This window comes from Bipolaris zeicola, assembly GCF_000523435.1.
Source record: "Bipolaris zeicola 26-R-13 unplaced genomic scaffold scaffold_13, whole genome shotgun sequence".
Lineage (NCBI taxonomy): Eukaryota > Fungi > Ascomycota > Dothideomycetes > Pleosporales > Pleosporaceae > Bipolaris > Bipolaris zeicola.
In genome coordinates, this window is record NW_006912062.1 from 1 (window position 1) to 23033 (window position 23033).

The 23033-nt window shown below is 51.6% G+C and overlaps 10 protein-coding genes across 10 annotated transcripts; 5 read left to right on the plus strand and 5 right to left on the minus strand.

Moving 5' to 3' along the window:
* Positions 1 to 225: 225 nt before the first annotated feature.
* Positions 226 to 1190, minus strand: COCCADRAFT_85291 (uncharacterized protein; the record flags this gene model as incomplete). The annotated part of the gene is made up of 2 exons (XM_007709983.1): positions 226 to 956; positions 1013 to 1190. The coding sequence occupies 2 exons, from the start codon at positions 1188 to 1190 to the stop codon at positions 226 to 228; spliced, it is 909 nt and encodes a 302-aa protein (XP_007708173.1).
* Positions 1191 to 2247: 1057 nt separating this feature from the next.
* COCCADRAFT_85367 (uncharacterized protein) lies at positions 2248 to 3001 on the minus strand (the record flags this gene model as incomplete). Its single annotated transcript, XM_007709984.1, has 3 exons — positions 2248 to 2539; positions 2589 to 2801; positions 2853 to 3001. The coding sequence occupies 3 exons, from the start codon at positions 2999 to 3001 to the stop codon at positions 2248 to 2250; spliced, it is 654 nt and encodes a 217-aa protein (XP_007708174.1).
* Positions 3002 to 3970: 969 nt separating this feature from the next.
* Positions 3971 to 5655, plus strand: COCCADRAFT_1550 (uncharacterized protein; the record flags this gene model as incomplete). The annotated part of the gene is made up of 3 exons (XM_007709934.1): positions 3971 to 4121; positions 4189 to 4280; positions 4345 to 5655. 3 exons carry the CDS (start codon positions 3971 to 3973, stop codon positions 5653 to 5655), a joined length of 1554 nt encoding a protein of 517 aa, XP_007708124.1.
* Positions 5656 to 5984: 329 nt separating this feature from the next.
* Positions 5985 to 7395, plus strand: COCCADRAFT_22860 (uncharacterized protein; the record flags this gene model as incomplete). The annotated part of the gene is made up of 3 exons (XM_007709950.1): positions 5985 to 6140; positions 6191 to 7001; positions 7058 to 7395. The coding sequence occupies 3 exons, from the start codon at positions 5985 to 5987 to the stop codon at positions 7393 to 7395; spliced, it is 1305 nt and encodes a 434-aa protein (XP_007708140.1).
* A 540-nt stretch (positions 7396 to 7935) lies between these two features.
* On the minus strand, positions 7936 to 11225 carry COCCADRAFT_44321 (uncharacterized protein; the record flags this gene model as incomplete). The annotated part of the gene is made up of 5 exons (XM_007709985.1): positions 7936 to 9036; positions 9128 to 9644; positions 9721 to 10132; positions 10304 to 10977; positions 11107 to 11225. Coding segments are annotated over 5 exons (2823 nt in total), but the record flags the coding sequence as incomplete, so codon positions are not given.
* A 2013-nt stretch (positions 11226 to 13238) lies between these two features.
* COCCADRAFT_1553 (uncharacterized protein) lies at positions 13239 to 13961 on the plus strand (the record flags this gene model as incomplete). Its single annotated transcript, XM_007709935.1, has 2 exons — positions 13239 to 13372; positions 13424 to 13961. 2 exons carry the CDS (start codon positions 13239 to 13241, stop codon positions 13959 to 13961), a joined length of 672 nt encoding a protein of 223 aa, XP_007708125.1.
* A 581-nt stretch (positions 13962 to 14542) lies between these two features.
* COCCADRAFT_33220 (uncharacterized protein) lies at positions 14543 to 15244 on the plus strand (the record flags this gene model as incomplete). The annotated part of the gene is made up of 2 exons (XM_007709964.1): positions 14543 to 14877; positions 14932 to 15244. The coding sequence occupies 2 exons, from the start codon at positions 14543 to 14545 to the stop codon at positions 15242 to 15244; spliced, it is 648 nt and encodes a 215-aa protein (XP_007708154.1).
* Positions 15245 to 15889: 645 nt separating this feature from the next.
* Positions 15890 to 16718, plus strand: COCCADRAFT_33221 (uncharacterized protein; the record flags this gene model as incomplete). Its single annotated transcript, XM_007709965.1, has 3 exons — positions 15890 to 16057; positions 16110 to 16442; positions 16491 to 16718. The coding sequence occupies 3 exons, from the start codon at positions 15890 to 15892 to the stop codon at positions 16716 to 16718; spliced, it is 729 nt and encodes a 242-aa protein (XP_007708155.1).
* A 407-nt stretch (positions 16719 to 17125) lies between these two features.
* COCCADRAFT_85347 (uncharacterized protein) lies at positions 17126 to 18586 on the minus strand (the record flags this gene model as incomplete). The annotated part of the gene is made up of 4 exons (XM_007709986.1): positions 17126 to 17898; positions 17950 to 18034; positions 18083 to 18198; positions 18247 to 18586. 4 exons carry the CDS (start codon positions 18584 to 18586, stop codon positions 17126 to 17128), a joined length of 1314 nt encoding a protein of 437 aa, XP_007708176.1.
* Positions 18587 to 22015: 3429 nt separating this feature from the next.
* COCCADRAFT_22865 (uncharacterized protein) lies at positions 22016 to 22321 on the minus strand (the record flags this gene model as incomplete). The annotated part of the gene is made up of 1 exon (XM_007709951.1): positions 22016 to 22321. The coding sequence occupies one exon, from the start codon at positions 22319 to 22321 to the stop codon at positions 22016 to 22018; it is 306 nt and encodes a 101-aa protein (XP_007708141.1).
* Between the last annotated feature and the right edge of the window lie 712 nt (positions 22322 to 23033).

The window sequence follows — 23033 nt, forward strand, 5'->3', positions numbered from 1 at the left end:
TCTAGAAAGCTCAGAGACTGCTATTTGCACGTCAGCTTCAGTATACTCTCTCTGGGTTTGTAGTTGTTGAGACATCACGCGTTATTGTTGGGACGTTGTTTTAGTGGGGGAACTGCGGCGCTCGGTGGGGTGCGGCGCTCGGTGGTGAAACACGTTATCACAAAAATATTACATGTCATAATGTTGCGTACACTTCCTATTAGCCCACAGCCACCAGCGATTCTCTCAAGGCAAGCATGACAAGATAGGCTTGAGCTTGTTGATAATCTGAGTCTGGACAGCAGCATCATTCACGGTCGACTTGTCGTTTGCATCACCAGGGCTGATGGTAACATAGCAGTCCCTGCCCCTGAGCAGAATGACATCAGCCTCCCAGGGCAGGCGCGTGCTACCGCACCATTCTGCATCGCGGGAGCTAAAGACGCCAGTGTTGACGCGAGTAAAGATGAACTTGAACTGGCTGGGGTCGCTGCATCGGGAGTCGGAAACTTCGGGAAAGTTGACGTTCAGGAACGTGTTTGCGGGCAGGTACGGCTTGCCACTTTTGATGATGGTGCTGGTTACGTTAAGAGCGAGGTCGGCATAGACTTTGCTGTAGAGAGGCGTGGGGGCGTTCCATGCAGTAGGCTCGCCACTCTTGCCTGAGAAGGCGATTGCTGGGATCTGGGCCGTCTTGACTGCGTAGACGGCGGCTCCAACGGTTCCAGAGAAGGGAAGTTGGACAGCAACATTGCTACCGACATTCGGTCCGGTTAGGGCAAGCTCAGGTTTGGCCCCGTTCCACAGGGCAGGCGCGGTAACGTCGATGCCCTGCTTGATGGATGTGACGGGAAACGAGTTGACGTAATTTAGGCGAGGATCTGTTGCGTTTGCGCCAGTTGGGGGGCTCCCGCCTGGGCAAGAGGCGTGGATGCAGCCATCGCTGTCGACAGTTGTCGGCGCCTTGTCGGACGACCCTTGAAAGGTCAGTATACATGGGTTGATGGTTGTGTATATATTTGCAGCTACACACCTGTACCCGACTGGTTCTCAGCCGGTCCGGAGAGCACCACCTGATGGCCTGCCGAGTTCAAGACATCGAAAAAGGTGCGGAGGTTAATTTCTGACCAGCCGTCGTCGTTGGACTGGACGATGCGTACTGCTTGGGCGAGTGGCGCCGTAGCGGCGGCGAGCAAGAAAAACGAGCGCATCTTGGTGGATAGAACGAATGAGTGGAGCAGAGCGAGCGTCACCGGGCCAAGGAGGTCGGGAGAGTGGCAAGACAAAAGAGCGTGCTGGAGGCAAACAGCCGTAGCTCGAGGACTACTTACAGATATATAGTATCCCTATCACGGTTTATCCCATGGGGTATAACGTCGCATTCAATGATCAGCCACTAACGACTCAAGGCCATCATGCGGACTAAAAGTAAACACGGCTTGGAAACACAGCCCAGGACAGGCACAGGCTCATGGCAACGTGCCTGGAGAAGCAGTGTGATTGCTCGGGGCATAAATGAACAAGGCTGCGACATGGTGGAGAGAACGGCTTTCGTGCTGTGAGTGGGTGTTGACCTCCGAGCTGGAAACATTTCCAAGCAGCGTTGCCTCTGGACTAGTCGTAGCGTCTCGGCGCCAGTCACTTGAACCGGTAACTACACCCGCCGGCGACTTGCACGTGTGTTGATACCGACACTTTATTCACGCTCTACTTCACTCGTACCACCACGTCGGGTATTGGAATGATTTTCTTTCAACTATACATTACGTCCTCCGCGAGGCCTGATCTTTTACTCCTGCCACATCTGATCACCTCCCGCCGGTTGCGCATGGATCTGACGGGCCGCTCCCCACAAAATTTGAGGCGAAGCAGAAGGAGCCAAGGCCCTTGAACTTTGTACCTTATACCCAAGCCCAGGCTTATAGCACGCAAAAATGCATATCACATACCACTCCGTGGCGTAGGCGGAAGAAAAAAACGCGAGTAAGTTGTACGCGTCTCAGAAACCCAGGACATGCCACGCACGAGCCACGAGCTTGTTTGCCCTGCCACCATCGCCCGCCGGAATCGTCTCGTCGCACCAGTCAAGAATCGCACGACATGGCCAGACAGTATATAGAGATAGTGGATTTCCAGTCATCGTGATTCGCTCGCGTTACCTCCTCGCACAAGCAACTGGCATCTCGGCATAGACTACACCGCCCTATTTATATGTAATTGCGCCGATTCGCCGAAACAACTTGGTCGTTATGGATTTGCAGGACTCTCTCAAACAATGTGAGCAGGCTTCATGGGCTGCTGGTGGTAATAGTCGCCTGCAGCACCGGCCTGGTATGGAGGAGCAGCAGCATATTGATCGTGCGCATCTGCGGGTGGGTGTGTCTGCGAATGGTATGCGGTATTTTGATGGTTATTGGGCGCGCCAAAGTAGGGAGTGCCGTGCAAGTCGGTAGCAGGCATGGCTGGGTTGTGGGCGGGCGCATAGTGGCCTCGCTGGGCTGCGGCTTTTGCGCGACGGTGGCCGATGATTGAGTAGATGAGGAGACCAAGGAACGTAAGGCTACAACGAGTCAGCACAGCGAATTGCTATATTACCAGTTCAGACGTACAAGACAAAGATGCTGAAGCCGATTCCGACGGGGCTTGCGCCATGGCCAATTGCTACAAAGTCGACAATCAGAACTCCGGCCCAGAAGCCAGTCTGGAAACAGTTCATGGTTAGGAAGGTGCCCGGCTTAAGCTTATCCCGAAGGAAGAGAAGGATGGCGAGCACATCAATCAACAGCACAATGACCATGAAGAGAATGAAGAGGACGACAGTGCTGCTTGCTGTTAGTCTACGAGCGTGCGCATGAGCAACTGCATAGGCGTACCCGGGTCCTGGCTCAGTAAAGTCCTTGAGATCTTTCAGCGTGCGTAGGGTGTAGGCGAATATGGCGATGATGAATATCATGAGACATATTCGCACAATCCAGAAGGGCACGAGGATGCGCTTCTTCCAGAGGCCTTGTCCTTGCTCCATGTTGCGTAGGGCGGGGGATCCAGAATGGGGAGGTTGAAGAGGGTATTAGTTGCGGTCACAGTCAATTGCAGAATGAGGCAGAAGAGAAGACATATAACGGCACCAAGGCTGACCGCACAAAGGTCCAGTGTCGCCAAATTTCACGCCGCGGCTGAATTAGCAGGCCTGAATCCAGGGGAAGGCACTGCGCGCGGTGATGAAACACGCGTTCGGCCCTGCTTATCTTCATCTCCTCTATTACGAGCCGCGCATGTTGGGTGCGAGCGATGCGCGGCCATGGTCCATGGGGCGGTGTGTGGATATGTGTGTACCTGAATGTATGTGTATGTGTGATGTGGTGTGGAGTGGAGGAGGAGCCCGGCCAGTGACAAGAGTCAAGATGGACATGTCAAGCAATGGCGGTTGGACTGACGGGCAAGATGAAACTGAAACTAGGGCGTTGGCCGTTGCCGAGCTCAGGGTCTCGTGCCGATGGCGTTGGGGTGGCAAGCGCGATCGGCGGGGATTTGTAGATGAGGGCAGACATGGATGGGGGCAGGGGGCCAGGGAGTAAAAGTAGTCGTCGTCTATTGAGCGGTGACTCGTGCTGCCCTGCATGTGCTTGGCCCGCCCCAAGAGGCGTGCTAATGGCAGCGAGAGACTGCATCTCAACCACCCTCTGTGGTGGTGCTGGCGAGGATTAGACGGCCGACGTGCTCTCAACCTCCATGTCGCAACGCGGCCACGCCCAATACGGAAGGCTTCGCGTTCCACTCAGACCATCTGATACGGTCGACCTGCCACGCGCCCCTTGCACGCGCTGCCCCCCGATAAGCCCGATAAGATACCGACACCATGATGGCTTGCCACGACCACACCCACGGCGACGCGGACGGGAGCGCCTCTCCCACACTAACGCAACACCTCCCGACACCGTAGCCTTCTGATAGATATTTAGTAGACCCCACACCGTCCGCGCCAGTATCCGCTATGGGTGCCGACCAGTCCAAGCAGTCTGAAGCCGCAGTCAACGACGAGCTCCTCGAACGTCTGCACGCGCTCAACATGAACCATGATAAGTATGCTCAGTACTTGAAGGAGAAGGAGGAGTATGTTGTGGTCCAAGGCGATGGAGAGGCCCGTATGTTCTTGATCCCATATCTTTCCCCCGACACCTTCCTTCTTTCCATGCTGACCATGTGCTCCAGCTCCCCAGTACACACCCGTCGTCAAGTACCAGCAAAATGTCTCCATCAAGTCCGTTCAAGAGTGGGAGAAGGAGCTCATGGCTGACCCAAAGGTACACTACACACACACTCGCTCATTCTTCTTGTTCCCTGCATCGGCTGACCTCCTTCTGATAGAACCGCCTCGCTCTGGCAGCCCTCAGCTCAAACTCCGCCAACGCCGTCCTCTCCTCTCGCGCAGCCACCATCGAAGATACACACAAGTTCAACATCAAGATACCCTTCGAGGGCTCTCCCGTCACCAACCAAGCCTCTTCTGGACGATGCTGGCTGTTTGCATCCACCAATGTCTTCCGCATCGCCATCATGAAGCGGTACAAGCTCTCCGAGTTCCAACTGTCACAAGCCTACCTCTTCTACTGGGACAAGATTGAAAAGGCAAACTACTTCCTCGAGAGCATACTCGAGACCAAGAACGAGGATATCGACAGTCGCATAGTACAGGCCCTCATGTCCAGCCCTGTCGGCGATGGCGGTCAATGGGACATGGTTGCAAACCTTGTACAAAAGTACGGTCTCGTGCCCCAGTCAATCTACCCAGACTCGTTCAATGCCTCCAACTCTTCCATCATGGACCGCCTCATCACCACAAAGCTGCGCGAGGATGCAATCCGGCTGCGTACCATTGCCTCGAGCAACTGGTCTCCCGAAGCCGTCAAAGCAACCCTGGCTAGCGAAAAGGAAAAGATGCTCCGTGAGATTCATCTCATCCTGACGCTGATGCTCGGTCCCCCACCATCTGCCACCAAGCCCTTCACGTGGGAGTACTATGACAAGGATGGCAAACTCAACACCGTCGTTAGCCGACCAGTTGAGTTTGCCAAGGAACTTTCCGATCACAGGGTAGTCCGCGCATTGTCTGGAACTGATGTGCACACCCTCTTTTCTTTGGTCAACGACCCCCGAAACCCCTACAACCGCCTGCTCAGTGTCAAGCGCCTGGGTAATGTCTGGAACGGCCGACCAGTAACCTACGTCAACGTCGACATGAAGACGATCAAAGAAGCTTGCATTGTCATGCTGAAACGCGGCATGCCTGTTTTCTTTGGCTCCGACGTAGGCAAATACTCTGATTCGACCAAGGGTATCATGGATACCCAGCTATTCGACTACGAGCTCGGCTTCAATGTCAGGCTCGGTATGACAAAGGCCGAGCGTCTACAGACTGGAGAAAGTCAAATGACGCACGCCATGGTGTTGACTGCTGTGCATGTGGTTGACGGCAAGCCAGTGCGCTGGAGGGTAGAAAATTCGTGGAGTGACCGTGTGGGCGACAAGGGATACTTTGTTATGAGCGATTCTTGGATGGACGAGTTTGTATACCAGGCCGTTGTAGATCCGAGTGTGGTTAGCTCGTCGATCAGGAAGGTATTGGAGCAGCAGCCAAAGATGCTAGAGCTCTGGGACCCCATGGGTGCACTGGCTTGAGTTATGAGATTTTCAGAAGTTATGACTATTAGAGAGATGATTCAATGTCACTTGTATTTCTAGACCAATATCACTGAACAATCTTCATTTCTCCAGAGTGATGTCAAATGATTAAAAAAAATGGTTCAGCGGAACAGCTTAAGCCGGGTAGTGCCGTGCACTGCCGAACCTCGGCCTAGCCGCTGTAGCGCGTCATTCCTCCACATTCCGCCCGCATTTGTCACATCAGTCTAACTCTCGTTGCCATGTGATAGCCACGCATCGACTCGTTAGAGTCCTTTTCTCCGCATTCTGAACTCTTGCAAACTTCTCCAGGAATCGCCGTCACCATGTCTTCCGCTGTCCTTCGCAATTCCTTCAAGATGGCTTCGCGGCCGCAACAACGACTGGCTAGCATTCAAAGACAGTTCAGCAGCTCCACGCCACAAAGGAAAGAGATTCGGGATGCATACATTCTGAGTGCCAGCAGGACACCGACCGCAGTGGTCAGTACAAGATAAGCATCAATTGATTCTGTATGCTGAGTGTTTGTTAGTTCAATGGCAACTTTACAACGGTTTCGGCCCCGCAACTAGGCGCCACGGCCATCAAGTCCGCCCTGGAGAAATCAAAGGTCCCGGTATCGTCTATCGATGCTGTTTACATGGGCAACGTGCTTGGAGGTGGCGTTGGACAGGCACCCGCACGACAAGCAGCCATCTTTGCCGGTCTTCCTACAAACATCGAAGCCACCACCATCAACAAGGTATGCGCCTCAGGTCTCAAGGCTGTCAGCATTGCCGCCTCTACCATTGAGCTCGGACAGGCGGAAGCCCAGGTCGCGGGAGGAATGGAAAACATGACAAGAGTCCCATACTACCTGAGCCGAGCAAGCCAGCAGCCAGCATTCGGACACCAGAAGTTGGAGGACGGTCTCATCTCCGATGGTCTATGGGACGTCTACAACCAGATCCACATGGGCAACTGCGCAGAGAACACGGCCAAGAAGTACGAGGTCTCAAGGCAAGATCAGGACGACTACGCTATTGAGACATACAAGCGCGCGCAACAGGCGTACAAGGATGGTCTCTTCAAGGATGAGATTGTACCAGTTACCGTCAAGACAAGGAAGGGCGAGACCGTCGTCTCAGAGGATGAACAATACAACAAGCTCAAGCTAGACAAGGTTGCAACGCTGAAGCCGGCTTTCGAAAAGGGACCAAACGGATCCGTCACAGCGGCCAACAGCTCGCCCCTCAGCGACGGCGCATCAGCCCTGGTCCTCGGCAGCAAAGACATTGCACAAAAGTACGGCAAGGACAGCCGTGTACTAGCCAAGATCGTCACCTACGCTGACGCTGCTCTGGGTACGTTCTGTCTATCTTCACAACAAAAGCACATTACTAACAACTCCAAAACTTAGACCCCATCGACTTCCCCGTCGCCCCCGCCGCCTGCGTCGACAAACTCCTCGCCCAATCCGGCCTGTCAAAGTCCGACATTGCCATCTGGGAATTCAACGAGGCTTTCGCCGCCGTCATCAAGGCAAACGCAAAGATCCTCGGTCTCGGTACTGAAAATGTTAATCCCCGCGGTGGTGCTATTGCGCTTGGTCACGCACTTGGTAGCTCTGGAAGCAGGATATTGGTTACCCTGCTGCATCAGCTCAAGGATGGCCAGTACGGTGCGGCGGTTATTTGCAATGGTGGTGGTGCTGCGTCCGGTATTATTGTGCAGAAGCTTAGTGTGGATCAGTTATGATTTTTAGTCTGAACGATAATAAAAAATAAAAAGTGGAAATACTTCCAAGTGGAGGTGGTAGTATGAGAGGGTATGATTCGTACATATCAAGAATTGAAATGCAGGATTCTGACATTGTCATCCTTGGTGATTAACTACATGTTTTTTTTTGCCATTTACGGGCGAACCGGTATAAAGTGATTGTCAAAGTTATGAAAAGAGAGAAAAAAAATTTCTTCGTCATTTCTACTTGTCACATCAGAGAGAGTGTGTGTTTATGAAGGGAAAACAATGTATAAGGATGATATATCATGACGAAGCAATCAACGAGAAGCAAAAAAGAAAAAAGACAGATACCATCCAACGCCTTCACATTAACCCCCTATTAAACCCCACAACGGTAAAAAAAAAAGAAGGAACGTAATCATGAATGACCCTCGGTTTTCTGATCCTCGTAGATTTCCCAAATACCAAGAAAACAAGTAAATCCCACACTTTCTTCCCTCTCGTCTCATCCCATCAAAAAACCCAAACTCAGATCAAATTCAAATCCATATCCGTATCCATGTCCATGGCAAAATCCATGGTATCGTCCCATGGCATCGCCATGACATTTTCAGTAGTAGACGTGCTTACGCCCGCAAGATTGTATTCAGCGCTGCTAGTTGGGTTCTGCAGATGCTCTGGGAGTTGGTCCCACGAGGGGAATTGGAAGTCATCGGCGGTGGTAGTGGTTGTGGTGGCACCAGGATTGCTGAGAGCAGCGGTTCCCTCGTACATGGGTTGCTGTTGGTGGTCGAGAGGAGAAGTCAATGGCGAGATTTGGGTGGTTGCTTCATCCATCCAGTATCGTCGTTTAGGGGATCCGGGGTTGGTGATGGAGAAGCCTAGTTCGCCGTGCTCGCCAAAGCAAGGTCCCTTGGTGCCGTTGGAGGGACATGCAAGCTCTGAAATGGGTGCGTATACACCCATGAGTGCGTCATCGTTGGATGCTGCTGTAGTTGTTGCTGGCGCAAAGGAAGCGGGCGATGTGGGTGACCTGCTCAGCCCCGGTACGCTGTACGGTGTTTGACGGCCAGATGAGAGCTGTCGCACGTGTCCTTTGATATGTCCCAACGAGCCTGAAAGCGAACACTCGAAAGAGAGTGCCCGCAGCGGATCGTTCTCAGGCAGGTTTGCGCAAGTGAAGTTATTCACGTCGAAGCTAGAGTCAACAGTGGCGCCGGAGTTGATGCCTAGATCCTCGTAAACATCGTGCTCTGTAGTGATGCCTTTGACTGGGGCTTTGGAGTCGATGCCGTGTGCTTTCTTGAATAAATTGAGCCATTCGGGGTTGTCTGCAGAAGTTTGATTCCAGGGATCGTCATCACCATAGAGAATACGGCGCGATTCAACTTGCAGCATCTCATCGGTCACAGACCCAGCACCATGCTCCTTAATATGCCGTCTCGCAAAGCGTCCAAGTCGTAGAGTCAGAATCTCCCAGCATGTTGCATTAGGATTATGATCCGTTTGTCCCGGCTCTGGGAAGTCCTCGGGTGTGGTCAGAATGATTGGCCCAACCGACGAAGCATCTTTGCCGTCTTGGTAGGCAATGGATAGGTCATAGTTGTTGGGGAGCAGGTACTCCAAGTCTCGCGTCTCAAGTGACAGATTGATTTGCTGTTTATCAGTCAGTCAGAGAACTCTGCAGAATACCATTGTGCTTTCCAACCTCGGATTGGCCTCGCGTGTTCAATACAGTCGTACGTACCTGCAGACTTGAAGAGTTGCTTGCCGAGAATGGGAAAGGTGACTTTCTCTCATTAGCAATGAGATATGGCGGCATCGCGTTGGTCACGTGTATGGCTACATGGGGATCTAGACCACGACAGCCCTTCCAATTCTTCATACTGGCTCCATTACGAAACTCCTTTGCAAGGTGGTCGACACGGTCCTGCCACTTGTCAAAGCTCATGCCGCAAAACCCACAACGGGATTTGATGTATTGTGCTTCGGACTTCCAAGTGTCCATACTGGCAGTCATCTTGCAGCCATGCATAAGTCGCAGGTGTTGTCGAAGATGGTCTTTCCGATAAAAGGTTCTAGACTCGGGGCCTTTTTCGAAACAAGCAGTGTGGTTGTGTGTCGCCAGGTGTTCTTTGCTAGGATCCAACTCATCGCAGTAGACACATTTGGATTTTCCGGTAACCTTATCGGCAACGATCTCGCCAAGGGGTGCGCATAGCCACTTTTCAAGAGACAAGTGAAGGCTCTTCTCGTGGCGAGACCTTCAAAACGTCAGTACCATCCTGTCCATTCGGTGCAATCAAACATTTGCAGCAGCTGTGGTAGAGAATTACATACCAGTCGTACTTGGATTTGAAAGTATCAGTGCAGAATGTGCATTGAAACATTCTTTGTCCTTCATCGGCACTAGGCTTTGACACTCGAGTAGGAATTCGTCGGCGCCTTCGCCTTTCTTTTGACTTGAGACTGTTCAAAGAGCCGAGCGAGTGTCGGGATCCGTACGAGTAGGCAGAGTCCCGGGATCCCCGAGAACCGGAGGACATCTTGGTGAGGCCAGTCTCTAGCGAAGAGATGGAAGGGGCTTTGAACACCGAGAAGCTCCCAGTGCTGTCATTAGAAGCATCTTTGCGGTAGCTGCTGCTCTGGCTGGCGGACTGCGGGGGATCAAACGTCTCAACAGCGTGAGCAATGGCGTTGAGAGGTGCAGGTTCGTTTTCAGGAGGAGAGTGCTTCCATCGTTCGAACGGACCTGTCGAGAGTTAACCGAAACATTCCTGTTGCTGTAACACTGGCATCTGAGATGAGGTGCCAGTATCTGAGTTTGTGCGCCCTTGATCCGCACGAAAGACGATGAATCTTCCGTCAGTCTTGGGCGCCACAGTCTTGTGCGATCGACTAAACTCAGATTCGGTGTACGTACCCATGCTTTCCCAGGTTTTACCCGCGGGAATGTTGATGACCTTTGTTGATGGTCGGATGCTCGGCGATGCACTTCGCTTGGGTCGTGCCTTCTGCCTTCGCCGCGTATTGGCCATCCAGTTGGAGATCTGGCCCATGGACAAGCCAGTTTGCTGTTTCAACATCTCCTTGTCTTCTTCTGTTGGATAGGGATGATCGATGTGCATCAGCATCCAATTTTTCAGGATGCTGACAGCAGCTCTGGGGAAGCGTGCTGATACAGCAGCACTCTTGGGGCACTGCTCTCCGTTGTTGTCATCCGTTATGGGACCAACATGACCCAACGATCGCATCTGCTTCCTTCCGGTGAGTCCACCGAAGCATCGCGTGTCGTTTTCAGCCACGACATCTAACGTGTCGAGTGCCGTTCTCTGCTTCATTGCTGGCATCCTTTCCGGATTGCTGAAGCTGCATGGCCGGAACAGGGCGTTGCATGGAGAGCAACCTAGCTGCTTGGTACCGTCGACGTTGTAGATGAAACATTCGAGGGACATTGATCTGCAGTATTCACACGGCTGGACGGACTTTTGGTATGTTGGCAGCCAAGTACTAAAGTCAGTGTTGAAGTCGATGTCGGTACTTTGAGCATCGGCGGATTGCACGAGCCCTCTGGAGGCATCATGCCCTAGTAGGGGACTGGTTGATATTAGAGCCTAAAGAAAAAGAAAGTTGATCGTAGATGATGGACCTCTTGAACGCAAGTTCGCATTTACATGGATGTCGAGCCGGGGTGAGTGACTAAGGGATAATGGGTATACCACGCACCTTTGGTCTAATACTGGCTCCGTTATGTTGAGGTCTGTCCCTTGTGATACGCCGGGTATGCTTGTGTCGCCGAAATCGACAAAGTCTGCCATATCGAAGGCTGCATCGTGGGTAGCCATGATGGCGGGCCTAGATTTGCAATCAAGCAGTGGGTTATCTTGGCCGTTGTCCAATGGCCTGCGATGAATCAAAGAACAAATGCACGCCCTCTGGACGAATTCGACAATAAGGCGTGAGTTGTCGTTTTGCGGGATGATGGATGCTAAGTAGGACCGCGGCTTGGACTCATTCTGGGGCCATGCCGAAGACGGGGGAGGAGACTCTTTCTACATGCACTAAGCCTAATGCGGTAGGATGTCGAGTTCGAAGGGCGCAGTCTGTGCGGCGCGCAGGATCACCCGGATTATTAGCCAGAAAACACCACGATAATACTGCTGAGTCATGCGTACAAGCAGCACCAGGCAGTCACTTGGCTTTGCATACGTCACTTTGTACGTCCCAGTTCTACAAAAGAACGTTTTTTTGGCAATGCGATAAAAGGCGTTGCTAGTCCGAGGGGCCCTCTCTGGGGCTTGTTGTTCCCGACACATGGGTGTTATGGGACGCTTGTTTGACTCAAAGACGTTGCGACTATCCAAAATCACGACTCGGAGTATCCGAAGCATAGCAGGCTATTGAACCTCAACGAGGTGAGCTGACAAACTCCACTTCAGCCCTCGTGTGCTGCAAAACCACAGTGGGCTTGGTCCACTACGCCAGCGGCGGTCGGCGATTGGAAGAGATGGATCTAGACGACGATAGGCGGTTCGGGACCAGCCAGACTCACAATGCAAATGGGGAAACTACCGGATATGCGTTGTGGACGGCATGATGATGCGCATCCGCCAGTGATAGTGGCAGTATATAAGGAGACAGGCCAGCACGCCTGCAAGCCTCACATCGAACGGTCAGTTGCGTCAGGTTGACGCCGTCCATCGGAGAGGTCGGCTTCTGATTTGCGACGAGTGCGGCGAGTGCGGCGAATGCGAGCGTGGTTGGAACAGCGAACAAAGAGCGGTGTCAGTGCGTGGCTCTCTGTCACGTGCAAGAGACCTTCTTTACGTATCTCAAGCCAACACTACTACCGAGGACATAGTACTAGATACTACACGCACACCTAGTGGTAGGGCTCTCTCCACAAGAGAGCCCAAAGGAAAACGCTTGCAGATGGGCCTTGGGATATAGGGCGCTCGGCCAAGAACAACAATCCGCGGACGGGACAAGTGAACAAAAGCTCGAGGGTCACATGTCACATGCCACTCACATCGGTCGACACCATCGCAAGGCTAGGAGACGGCCGTGTCGACAGCACATATGTGTTGCGCAGCTGCTTGGAGCCAACGTTTGGGTGTGCGTGTGCGTGTGCGTGTGCATGTGCATCTAGAGTCTGGATTGTTTCTTTTTTCGTGGATCCTGACATCATTGGGCTGTTCTGTTGTGTGGGAGCATTCCAACAGTCAGAAGGGTCTGTGTACTGTAGGACAAGAAGACTGAGAAGGCCACATCCCTGTCGTCTTACTCGGTCGGACATTAATACCACGGTGGTGGGGTCCGGGCAAGGTCGAGGGTCAAGGGCAAAGGCGGGGTAGGTTGGTCGAGGGCATCAACAACTACAACATCCCACACCCCCATCCGACACGGCTCTCCGCTACCATTAGACGGCCAAGTTCAACATCACCATATCCGTGGCCTTCGATCGATGCTACACTACACTACTATCTAGAAGCAATTAGTCTTGGCACCCCCCGGAGCTAATACTGGTTGAGCCGATCCTAGCGATTCTGCCAACTCATAACGCATCCCAAGTCTGCCCAATCCATCCGTCACTCCATAAGCCGTACGAAACTAGCCAGATCACGCCGATGGCCTCCACAAAGATCGTCATGTAACATGTTACTTGTCCGTCGTCACCGCCCTGTGCCTGACTACCCTAGCGCCTGTCCGCTTCCAGACTGTCTTAAAACCGACCTCACTCCAGATCAAATCCTCATCCCGTGAATCCCCATCAATCACTAAAACCACCCTGGAATTGTGTTCGGCCCACTCTGGACCGACAATGATCAACGCTGGCTCACCCACTTCCCCCGTATGACATGGATGCAGCTCCCAACTGTGCCATCTGCAATGCGCCGCCCTATCCCGAATGCTCCTGCGAGTCGGAGCGCCTGCAAATTGCCGTCAAGCAGGCCGAGCAGCGTGCCATGGATGAGAGGCTGGCTGAAATAAGGTACTACGCATTCTATCATCCTCCCAAAACGAATGCTGACTTGAGCTGTAGAGACTGGGTGATTAACCACGCGCGTCAGCATATCTTGAATGCTTTTGAGCGGTTGACGTCAACTCGCAAGCAAGCCCATTCAGCATACCTTGCCTCGCTCCCACACTACGAAGTCTACATGCGATATTCCGGTCATCCGCCAATACACCCCATGTACGTGGCGACGCTTCAGACACAAATCGCAGAAGCTCATGCTGAGCTCAAGCGTGGCATCGACGCCGATTGGCGAGCATCGGTTCTTCGCTACCCGGAAGTCTTGGATTACTTCTACAGCCTTGTTGACCTCAGGCTGCCGGATGATCATTCCCGAGAGGTCGTTGAACCGCCTTTTGCCGCTGCAGGTTACACTGACATAGGCTATGGTGTCAAAGAGAAGAAGAAAAAAAGACGACAGGACAGAGATAGCTCAGTGTCTCATGGACACATGGCAGTCGGCAGAGTAGCCCGCGGACCGCCTCCAGTACCCGTACCGCCACCGCCGCCAGCACCAGGCCAACACGTAGGATTTCCTCGTGGAGCTGGTCCATACCCGTACTAGGGTTGCGATCGTCTCACAGGCACACTTTCAGTATTCAGCAATCATGGAAAGCATGTGACAGAAATGTCATGCGTGTCCATAAGTTTCGCTTCGCTATCATATGGTGGCATGAAATTGGCTTATGGCTAGATGTGTCTACTACTAAGACACTAACAGGAAATCGGAGCATAGCGAGGAGTACCTTTTTTTCCAATTTTCCTTCTATTCAATCGTGATCATGATGACACGTAGTAAATATTCAGAGCTAGAACGAGATGAAATATCTTGAAATATCAATCAATGTACATGGATTTTGTCTTTTCTATACATATGTATTATCGATTGTAATACGTGGTGATGGCGATGATGCATACCTGCCCAAAGCTTAGTAGTAAAGTCCGTGCGTCACGGACCAGAAAGTCGCGAGCTTGACTTTCGAAAACTACGCGCCTGTAACTACACACCAATACTCGACTTACTTTCACCTGTGAAAACACCTACGCGCCATCCAGATACGACGGGGGCTCGACCGGAACTTAGTGATTCACCGAATTTTCCATCATCAATAGAGTAAAGGACGTGTCTCTCTACCACTGCCCGTCATGAGCGGCAAAGCAGGCGCATACGGAACGACGGGGGGCGGTGATACGGATTTCAGGAAAACATGGGACCGCGACGAGATGGCAAAAAAGGCCAAGGAGAGAGAGGCAAAAGAGCGTGAGGAGGGGAAGGAGCGATATGAAGCAAAGATGGCTGGCAAGTCGTATAGACGGAGAGCGTCCACGCCTGAGGATCTGAAGCAGACGGAAGCGAGAGCAGAACGTATAGATTGGAGCAAAATGATCGGAAAGCAAACCCTCACATCAGCTGCTGCTGCAGTTGGCAAGAGAGGACGTGGTGCTGGTGCATATTGCGGAGCCTGCGACCTGACATTCAAGTGCGTCTCCCTTTTACAGCGAGGGCTGACTTGCTTTCGCTAACAACCCTCCAGGGACAACATTCAGTACGTCGAGCATCTCAACAGCAAGCAACATTTGATCGCTACCGGCCAGTCCGGCGAAGTACGCCGCGCAACTCTCCAAGAAGTTCGAGACCGACTACGATATCTCAAGCGAAAACAGGACGAGGCAAAGGTTCTTGATGTCACAGATTTGGACACCAGGCTGGCGATGAATAGGGAACAGATGGAAAAGGACGCCGAAGAGAAGAGGCGGTTGCGCAACGAGAAGCGCAGAGCGAAGAAGAAGCAGACAGACATCAATGCGATGGAGTGGAAAGTCGAAGGTGACGGTGTTATCTGTTAAGCCAATGCAAAGCGACGACCATGTTGAAATGCTGTAGATGGACGATTATCCTGAGTTATGGTTGAATACGGGCACTTGTGGTCAGACAAGGGCATGCGTCTACCCGATACATTGTGGCGATGCCTATCAGCTCCTCTCCTTTGGAACGAGAGATCTCGACCGGTGTACTACGAAGGGCTGCGCCCCTCTGTCGGATGGAGACAATATGTCTCACCACCAAGTCTATTTGCAGGGTTCTGGATACCCCTTTTTACCGCTCATGCTTAGACTGGACATGCCAAAGCACGAACTGCGGGATATTGGGCGCTTTTGTTGTCACATTAGTGCTGAAGCACAAGGACGTCGGGGCAACACGAAAGAGCTTAGAAATCGGCACCCGATGGCGCTCCACTCAAATCGGACATGCCCCGCACCGCACAATCCTGCTGCATGTTGATGCAATCCATATATGACCTGATTAATAAGCAGCATACCGAGCTTCGGGAGCTCCGGGTACGTATATCTTGTTGATGGTCGCGGCTATTTAGTAGATGTTGCAAACTTATCGAAGTCAAGTATCACAAGTGTTTTCAAATAGTTATTTTTCACATCACTACCCTACAATCCCTGCAACCGCGTTCACACTATCCTGATAACTCTATCATAATGGCGCACGTTAATGGCAATGCTCCCAAAATCACGCTCTACACAAATCATGGCTGCCCTTATGCTCACCGAGCTCACATTGTTCTAAAAGAACTGGGCTTGCCGTATGAGGAAGTTATAATCGATTTGGATACTCCGAGAGAGCCTTGGTATCTGGAAATCAATCCTGTAAGTCCATGTCTGGGCTTTGTAGGTCGATGTGTAGTTGACCCATATGCAGAGAGGTCTTGTTCCTGCCATCAACTTCAATGGAGAGATCGTTACTGAGTCAGCCATCGTTTCAACATTCCTGGCTGACGCCTATCCCTCGCATCTCTTCCCTGCAACAGGATCCCCAGAAGCTGCCTTGACCCGTGCTAAAATCAATTTTTTTGTCGATACCTGGACTACCAAGGCTGGCAGCCATTGGTTCAAGATCTTGATGCAAGATTCTGAAGAGGAAAAGGCAAAGCTGAGCCAGGAATTTATTGGAACCGTGAGCAAAGAACTGGAGCCTCTTCTGAAAGATGCAAAGCCATTCTTCGGCGGTAGTGAGAAGCTCACACTGGCAGAGGTATGATCAGGACTCATGCTAGTAGCAGCATCACTAATGATCTCGTAGGCACTAACGGCGCCTTTCATTATCCGGATATATGCATTCTCAAGACACGGTGTACTCCCCAAGTCCATTGCAGCGGACTTGGATGCACTTCCCAACTTTTCCAAGTGGGCTGCAGCAGTGATAAAACAAGAGAGTGTCACATATGTCTTTTCTGAGGACACAATCATCTCGTCCACCCTCAAGAGACTGGAAAAGATGAAAGAGAAGAACCGGGCAGCATCGAAGTGAACTTACGCCATGAGGTTTTGGTCAGTCATACAACGGCATTGCAATGATTACAAATGAAATGTTCTTAGAGACCAAATTCATCTATCCATCTCACCATCTATGTTCTCGAGCATGTTGTTTGTCTGATCTACTAGACATTGGATTGCAAATGCACTTTTCTATTCACTGTATATGACCGCATAAACATGAAGACATAACATATGACCGTACCTAGGCGCCGATGGCGCGCCCTCTTAATACCGAAATGCACGAACTGAACTAAATGCAGTTGCTCAACGAGTGTGCCGACAAGAAACGCTGGAAAGGCTAGCAAACGTCATGAGCAGACGGAAAGGGAAGACATTAACCGCCGTGCTTTAGTCATCACCGTCCTCAAAGCAGGAAGTTGGCATACACTGTTTCGAACATCACGAGCTCCGACGCGTACGCTTTGATGGTGGCATCCTGTTGTCCGCTGTACGCAGCGAAAGCAACATCTCTGCCGCGTCCATATCGAAGTGGCTGTGGTTATCATCACCAACGCACATCTCGCATCCGTGTGCACTGTCGACTGTGGCGGCTGTTGGAGGGCGAGCGACAGCTTCATCGGCAGGATGCTCGCAACAAGCCACCTTGGAATGCGACCGCTTTGCCCGAAAGACCTCGCCAGAGTACTCATATGGAGTCGATGTCGGTGTATGCAATCCTGGAGGCGCACGCATGCTGACTGGTGAGCTCACAAACGAAGACTCTGCTGTGCGGGGAGAGTACGGCGAGCGTGGCCGGTTGATGGGCGTGAAGCGAGTGCGTGGAGATACCTCAGGAGAAAAGAGATACCTGTCGTTCCGCTCTGTATCGGTTCCATATCCGCTCTCTATATCTGCGGGCCGCGCGCGCCGTTGCCTGACAACTCGGGCGCTGAGCGGTGGCTGTTCAGAGCGCGACGTTGGTGCCTCCACTTGTGTCGGGGCGACCGGCCTATGGACTTCATACGCAGATCCAAGTTCTCTGAATTTTGTGGTCTCCTCACTACAGTACCGTACGATGGCTGGGTCAATGACAAACTTTGCGAAACAGGGATCATCTGGCGTCAGGCAAATCGAAGGAAAATCGTTACCGAAGACAGGAGTAAGCGCCCATCGAATGTCATAACAGAAGGTTGCAGCTATAGCTCTGGCAGCCTGGTACGGTATCCAATATCCTACAAAATGTTAGTAGAGTGTCTGGACAGTCTGGGATTGACTTGACTGACCTTGACACACCAGAGCACCCCCAGTTATACTATAGCTGATATCCTTGAGCCCGGGATTCTCTCTCAATGCCTTTGCGGGTATCGTCTGCAAAACTTAGTATCCTACTCGAATGTTGTAGAACCAAGTACTTACCTTTGAGTATTTGCACGACTTGAAGAAAGGCGTCATACGGACGAGGCCGACGTTGTAGTCCCAGACGACGACATACGGCTTATCTTCACCAGGGAGCTTGTATGTGTACTGGAACACTATACGCAAGTCAGCATCTACTATCAACCTCAAAAGGCTGACCTTACTTTCGAATGCATCGCGTCCAGTCTTCTCAAGAAAGTCTTTCTTATCGCTGTTATATGGGATGTGTCGAACTCCCTTCCTTGAGATCTCACCTAACGGGTAGATCTGGAATCTACGGTGTTGTGCAAGGAATTCTTCGTCGTTTCCCGCTTCGTGAGGGGCGAAGTTGACTATTCCCACGGTTCTGTTGCCTTCTGAAAATATTGGAGCATCCTTTGGTATCTTTTGTCGCCTAAGCGCTGGCAGTGTCGCTACCGGGTGTGACGATGGTGTCGGAGACTCTGGGTGGCGATGGTCATGGCGATCACCGCAAGAAGGGTTCAGCAAGTCCTGTATGTTCATTCCGGAGGGCTTGCGATCACCTGGAAATGGCGAAAGCAAAGACGTGGAAGCTCACGACCGGGTACCAGTGTACCTGACAGATAAGAGAGCGAAAATCAAGTTGATAGGAAAACCGGGCTGCTGTGGAACAAAGATTGACTTTGGGTAAAGAGAAGTTTGGTGGCGGCGGTAACGAGAAGAAGAGACTGGTGTCCAGGCGTTTGCGAAACGCTCACGAGGACTAGATGATCGCCTTATACCTGTTACCGGCGAGGACGTGTTGGAATATATATCCACGTTGGTAATCGACCTGGGTATCGTCAGCATCGCGAAAGAATGGGACTGATGGCTGTTGCGACGCACCTGTTGCGTTCGTGAGTTGAGTCAGTCAACGCCGACTGGAAGTGGGTAGAGAGGCGTGCAGGTCGTGTCGGTCTAGCTCTGATATTCAGGTGGCTTCGCTCAACAAACAGTACGGTCCCGTGGCGATTAGCTGGACCTCGCGTGGTGTCCAACAGATAAGTTCGCTGGGTTATCGCAGCAATACAAGCTAGCCGGTGACTTTGACATGCCAGGTCAGTTGATACCGAAGAGAGCCAGCTATGGATGGGCCTTCTTTACCGGAATGTGATAAGGGTACAGTTTCAATGACGTGCTCGTAGGGCAAAGTAATTCCTGGCAAATTCGAGTGTCGTAAAGGATCGTTCGGGAGTGACTTTCCAGGAGACAGCCAATGCACAACAAATGCAGCGACATATACTTGTGCTATCACTGGTTCCTTTTAACGGATCAACATCCACCTTCACTTCGGCCCACTAGCTGTTCACCCCAGCGAATTGCGTCGCCAAAGCTTGCCTAAGCGCAGTGCAGACGACGTCCGGTGTGTGGGTGGGAGTGCCTGGGTTCCAGGACGCACACTGCATGGCTTGACAGGCTGCAAGACGGCGGGCCCACAGTCGGACCAAACGACCGTTACCCACAACAAGTGCTGGGCTTTGGGCATTGCGATGGTGCAAGATGAATCGAGGGAATGGTGTCACAAGACATCAAACACACTTCCCGTGCTGAACCCTGCATCCTAGCAGGGACATACGGTCCGGCCTCTTTGTTTAATGCCCTTGGCCTAACAGCCAATGTCAATCAAAAACATTTCCAATAGGCTGGGGAACGTGGACGCCCATGACAATAACGCGAATCGCCAGTCCACCACAACGCTAAGTGAGAAACAGTACGTTTTCTGAGAGTCACAGTTAACTGTACATGGTTTCCGTCAACACAAGATGCAATTGGAGAGAAAATGATTTGTCATGCTGGCAGTGGAAGGCGAAACCCTAGAAGGCTACCTACGATCGCGCAACGCTGCAAGTGTCTCTCCTACGCATGGGTAACACCACCGCACTTCAGAATAGTACTAGCCCTCCATTACCCGGGCTATGGCTACCTCAGAAGAGCAAGCCCATCTGTCATGCACCTTGTTGGAATGGCGTGAAATAACGAATCGGTAATGCGTTTACCTGCAGCCTACCGCGGTACACAAATGCACGTACTTTCTTGGCTTTTGTTGCAAACGTGGCCCGTTTTTTTGTGTATCTCGGACGCCTACACAATTCTGAATTCAGCGAAGCAATCGATTGGTTCATCTTTTATCGGTCTGTGATATCAGCCTTGCTTCCGTTAAGGATACTCGAGATGTATGACCCAGAAAAGAGCTCGCTTGCCGCATCGACCATACATCTCCACTAAGGGAGTCAGGGCATACTTCCCGGTCTGGAAATGTGTCTTTCCTCATACTGAGACATGGCGCATTTTGATGCAAGCCTTTTCACTTACTCGCGAAGCAAAGTTTTTAGATTCCAACTTTCACTTGACCTGTGCCTCACCGGACATCGACCAACAAAGCGTCTTGTCTCAATTACTTGAGGATGCAGTTGGACTGATGGAGTGCTAATTCAAAGAGAAGAGCGGTGATGATGTCTCAGTACAGACCGCTCAAAGAAGACAAAGGCCAAGCTGCAGCTTTGCCTGTGGCAAGCCGTAACAACTGATTGACCAAGCACATCCAAAAGTTCTTCTAGGATCATCTTTTCTCCAAGTTCTTCAGGAGTGGTACCTTCATGTGAAGTGCCATGGATACATACCGCCGAGCCTGCTGTCACTGCGCGCCCCCGGCGGTGGGAGATTCGAACAACTCACTCTGCCTTCCGGTCAAAGCACAACGCCTTCGTGAAATCATACACAGGGCTCTTTGAAGTGCCGATGTTATTGGCTGCTAACATGATGCCATTAGAAACACTAGGCCATTCGCACAGTGTCAGACTACGCAGGATATGCACACGCACAATCGATAGCCATGCAGACAGCAGAATTTCTCCATTTCCGTTGGTTACACAGAAGCCGTCAATGTGGGATGACAGAAAATCCAAGTAACCTGGGGCATCCCGGGTGTTGCCGCTGTGATGCGAGTACGGGCTGTGAGCTGAGGGACGAACATAGCCAAAGGCAGGACGATTGGCCGGCGGCAATTCTCAACGCTTATCGAACTCGAGTCCAATACTGCCATCTGAACCGAGAAAGAGCAAGACAAATTCGTGACCGAGCACTTTATCCTTGCAAATTTTACACCCATTGGACCAGACTCAAGATAGCGTTTCCTGAGATATGGGTTGAGCGGTAAATGAAGCAGTGTCTTAGACAAACACAGGGCGAATAGCTTGCCAGCCCGAATCCGGAACAGCTGACGATATGTGCCAGTGTCTCCGAGGCGGATCATTGCCAAGTCTATGGGCTTCCTCCCACGTATACGCGCGGTTCGTGGAGCTGTCTTATCACCCCTACCTCTTAAGGTGGATTCACATGACTGGAGTTGTCGAGGGCAATATAGCTTACTTTTCATAACGCACTAAACTCTCCGTGCTTGGATACACACCAGTATCATGCAAGAGGTCACAGTTCTCACTATTGGGTGTCTCCAACACTGTCGATGTGAGAATGTGTATCTTCTTGACTGCAAGATTAGCGTCGCCATGCAACGGAGGTTTTTTAGGTTGACTGAAGTCTGCGAGTAATTGGCACCAATGAATCTAGACCGAAGAAATTCTTTGAAGCCATTCAAAGATCCAGCGTAGGTACGTATACTGAAAAGAGTCGCTTAACATTTCCGAAAATGACTAAGTACATACATATGTATACAAGCTCTTCGTTGACACAACAACCTCCGATGCCTGTCTATCTTTGTCTACTTTTCGGAGCACTGGAAGGAAGAACTTTATCTGGCACACAACGCGCAAACACCATGGCCTCTTGAAAAGTCTATAAGACTGCAAAACTGCTTTGGTTATTTAGGATGCTTCGATCAACTGCGAATTTATTGCGTGGGATGCCTGTAGGGGCGTGGCACAGCGGGGCAGTATGTACGCGTAAAGGGTTTGCTCACAGCATCTCAAGCTTATGTTACAACATGTTCGGCTTTGCACCCGAGCTCAAACGGCGCGCCAACATCGCTGCTACAGCATATCGTGCGACGACGTTGTCAAAATCTCCATCCCTCGTGCCCGTCGGGTGGCCCGTTGAGACAAGCTCCGCGCAGCGTAGCGAGACACATGCTTTGAACGCAATCAACACACTGCCCCACTGAATCACGCCTGCACGACCCTTTTCTTGATTGTTCTTTCCTTGACTTGTGGGTACGGCCAGCTTGTATTTACACTGAGTAATGCTCAAGAGTGTACCTGGGTCATCGCCTCCGGCTTGCCACATGGAGAAACCTAGTCCCGCTGTCACGCCAGGAACGACTGCTCACAGGCGTCACAAAGAACCAGACTCTTGAACACATCACATTCCGTGGGGGCACCGGGATATGTGCCATAATCGAGGGCGAGCCTCCCGTCTCCTCGGGCAGGCTCTGCCGGACAACTGTGATGATGAACTCAAGCTTTGTGGCGTTTTTCTGCAGGGTGGGACGAACTACAATATTATCTGCAGAGCAGGGGTTCGTCTGATCATGCCCGTATATCCGTTAATGAAGGTAGCCATCTAGAATCTCTGTGGTATCCTACTACGTCACGGATGCGAGTGCATCCGCTCAATGATGGAAAAAGTGAGGGATGAATCAAGTGAGACGATGAGGTCTGACCCCGCCCCTCTTCGTACAAGTACTACTTACGATAGATATCCGTCATCGGCACTACAATAATCCACCATGTTCATTTCCTGGGCTAACGGATACGCGGATGGCCTGCCTAGCGATTCCCATCTACTATACAAGGCTAAAGTAGTGCCCGAACAAGACTCCATCGACCTGGGAAGCCTTTGTAGTGTACAAGACAGCCTCCCATGATTTGACACAGAGCGAGAACTTCCATCGACTAGAACACATCTACCACGAATAATTGGATAGTATGAAAAAAAAAGGTACGCATAAATAGGGAACTTGCATGCATACAGTGCGTTTGGCAATCCGGACGGCGGA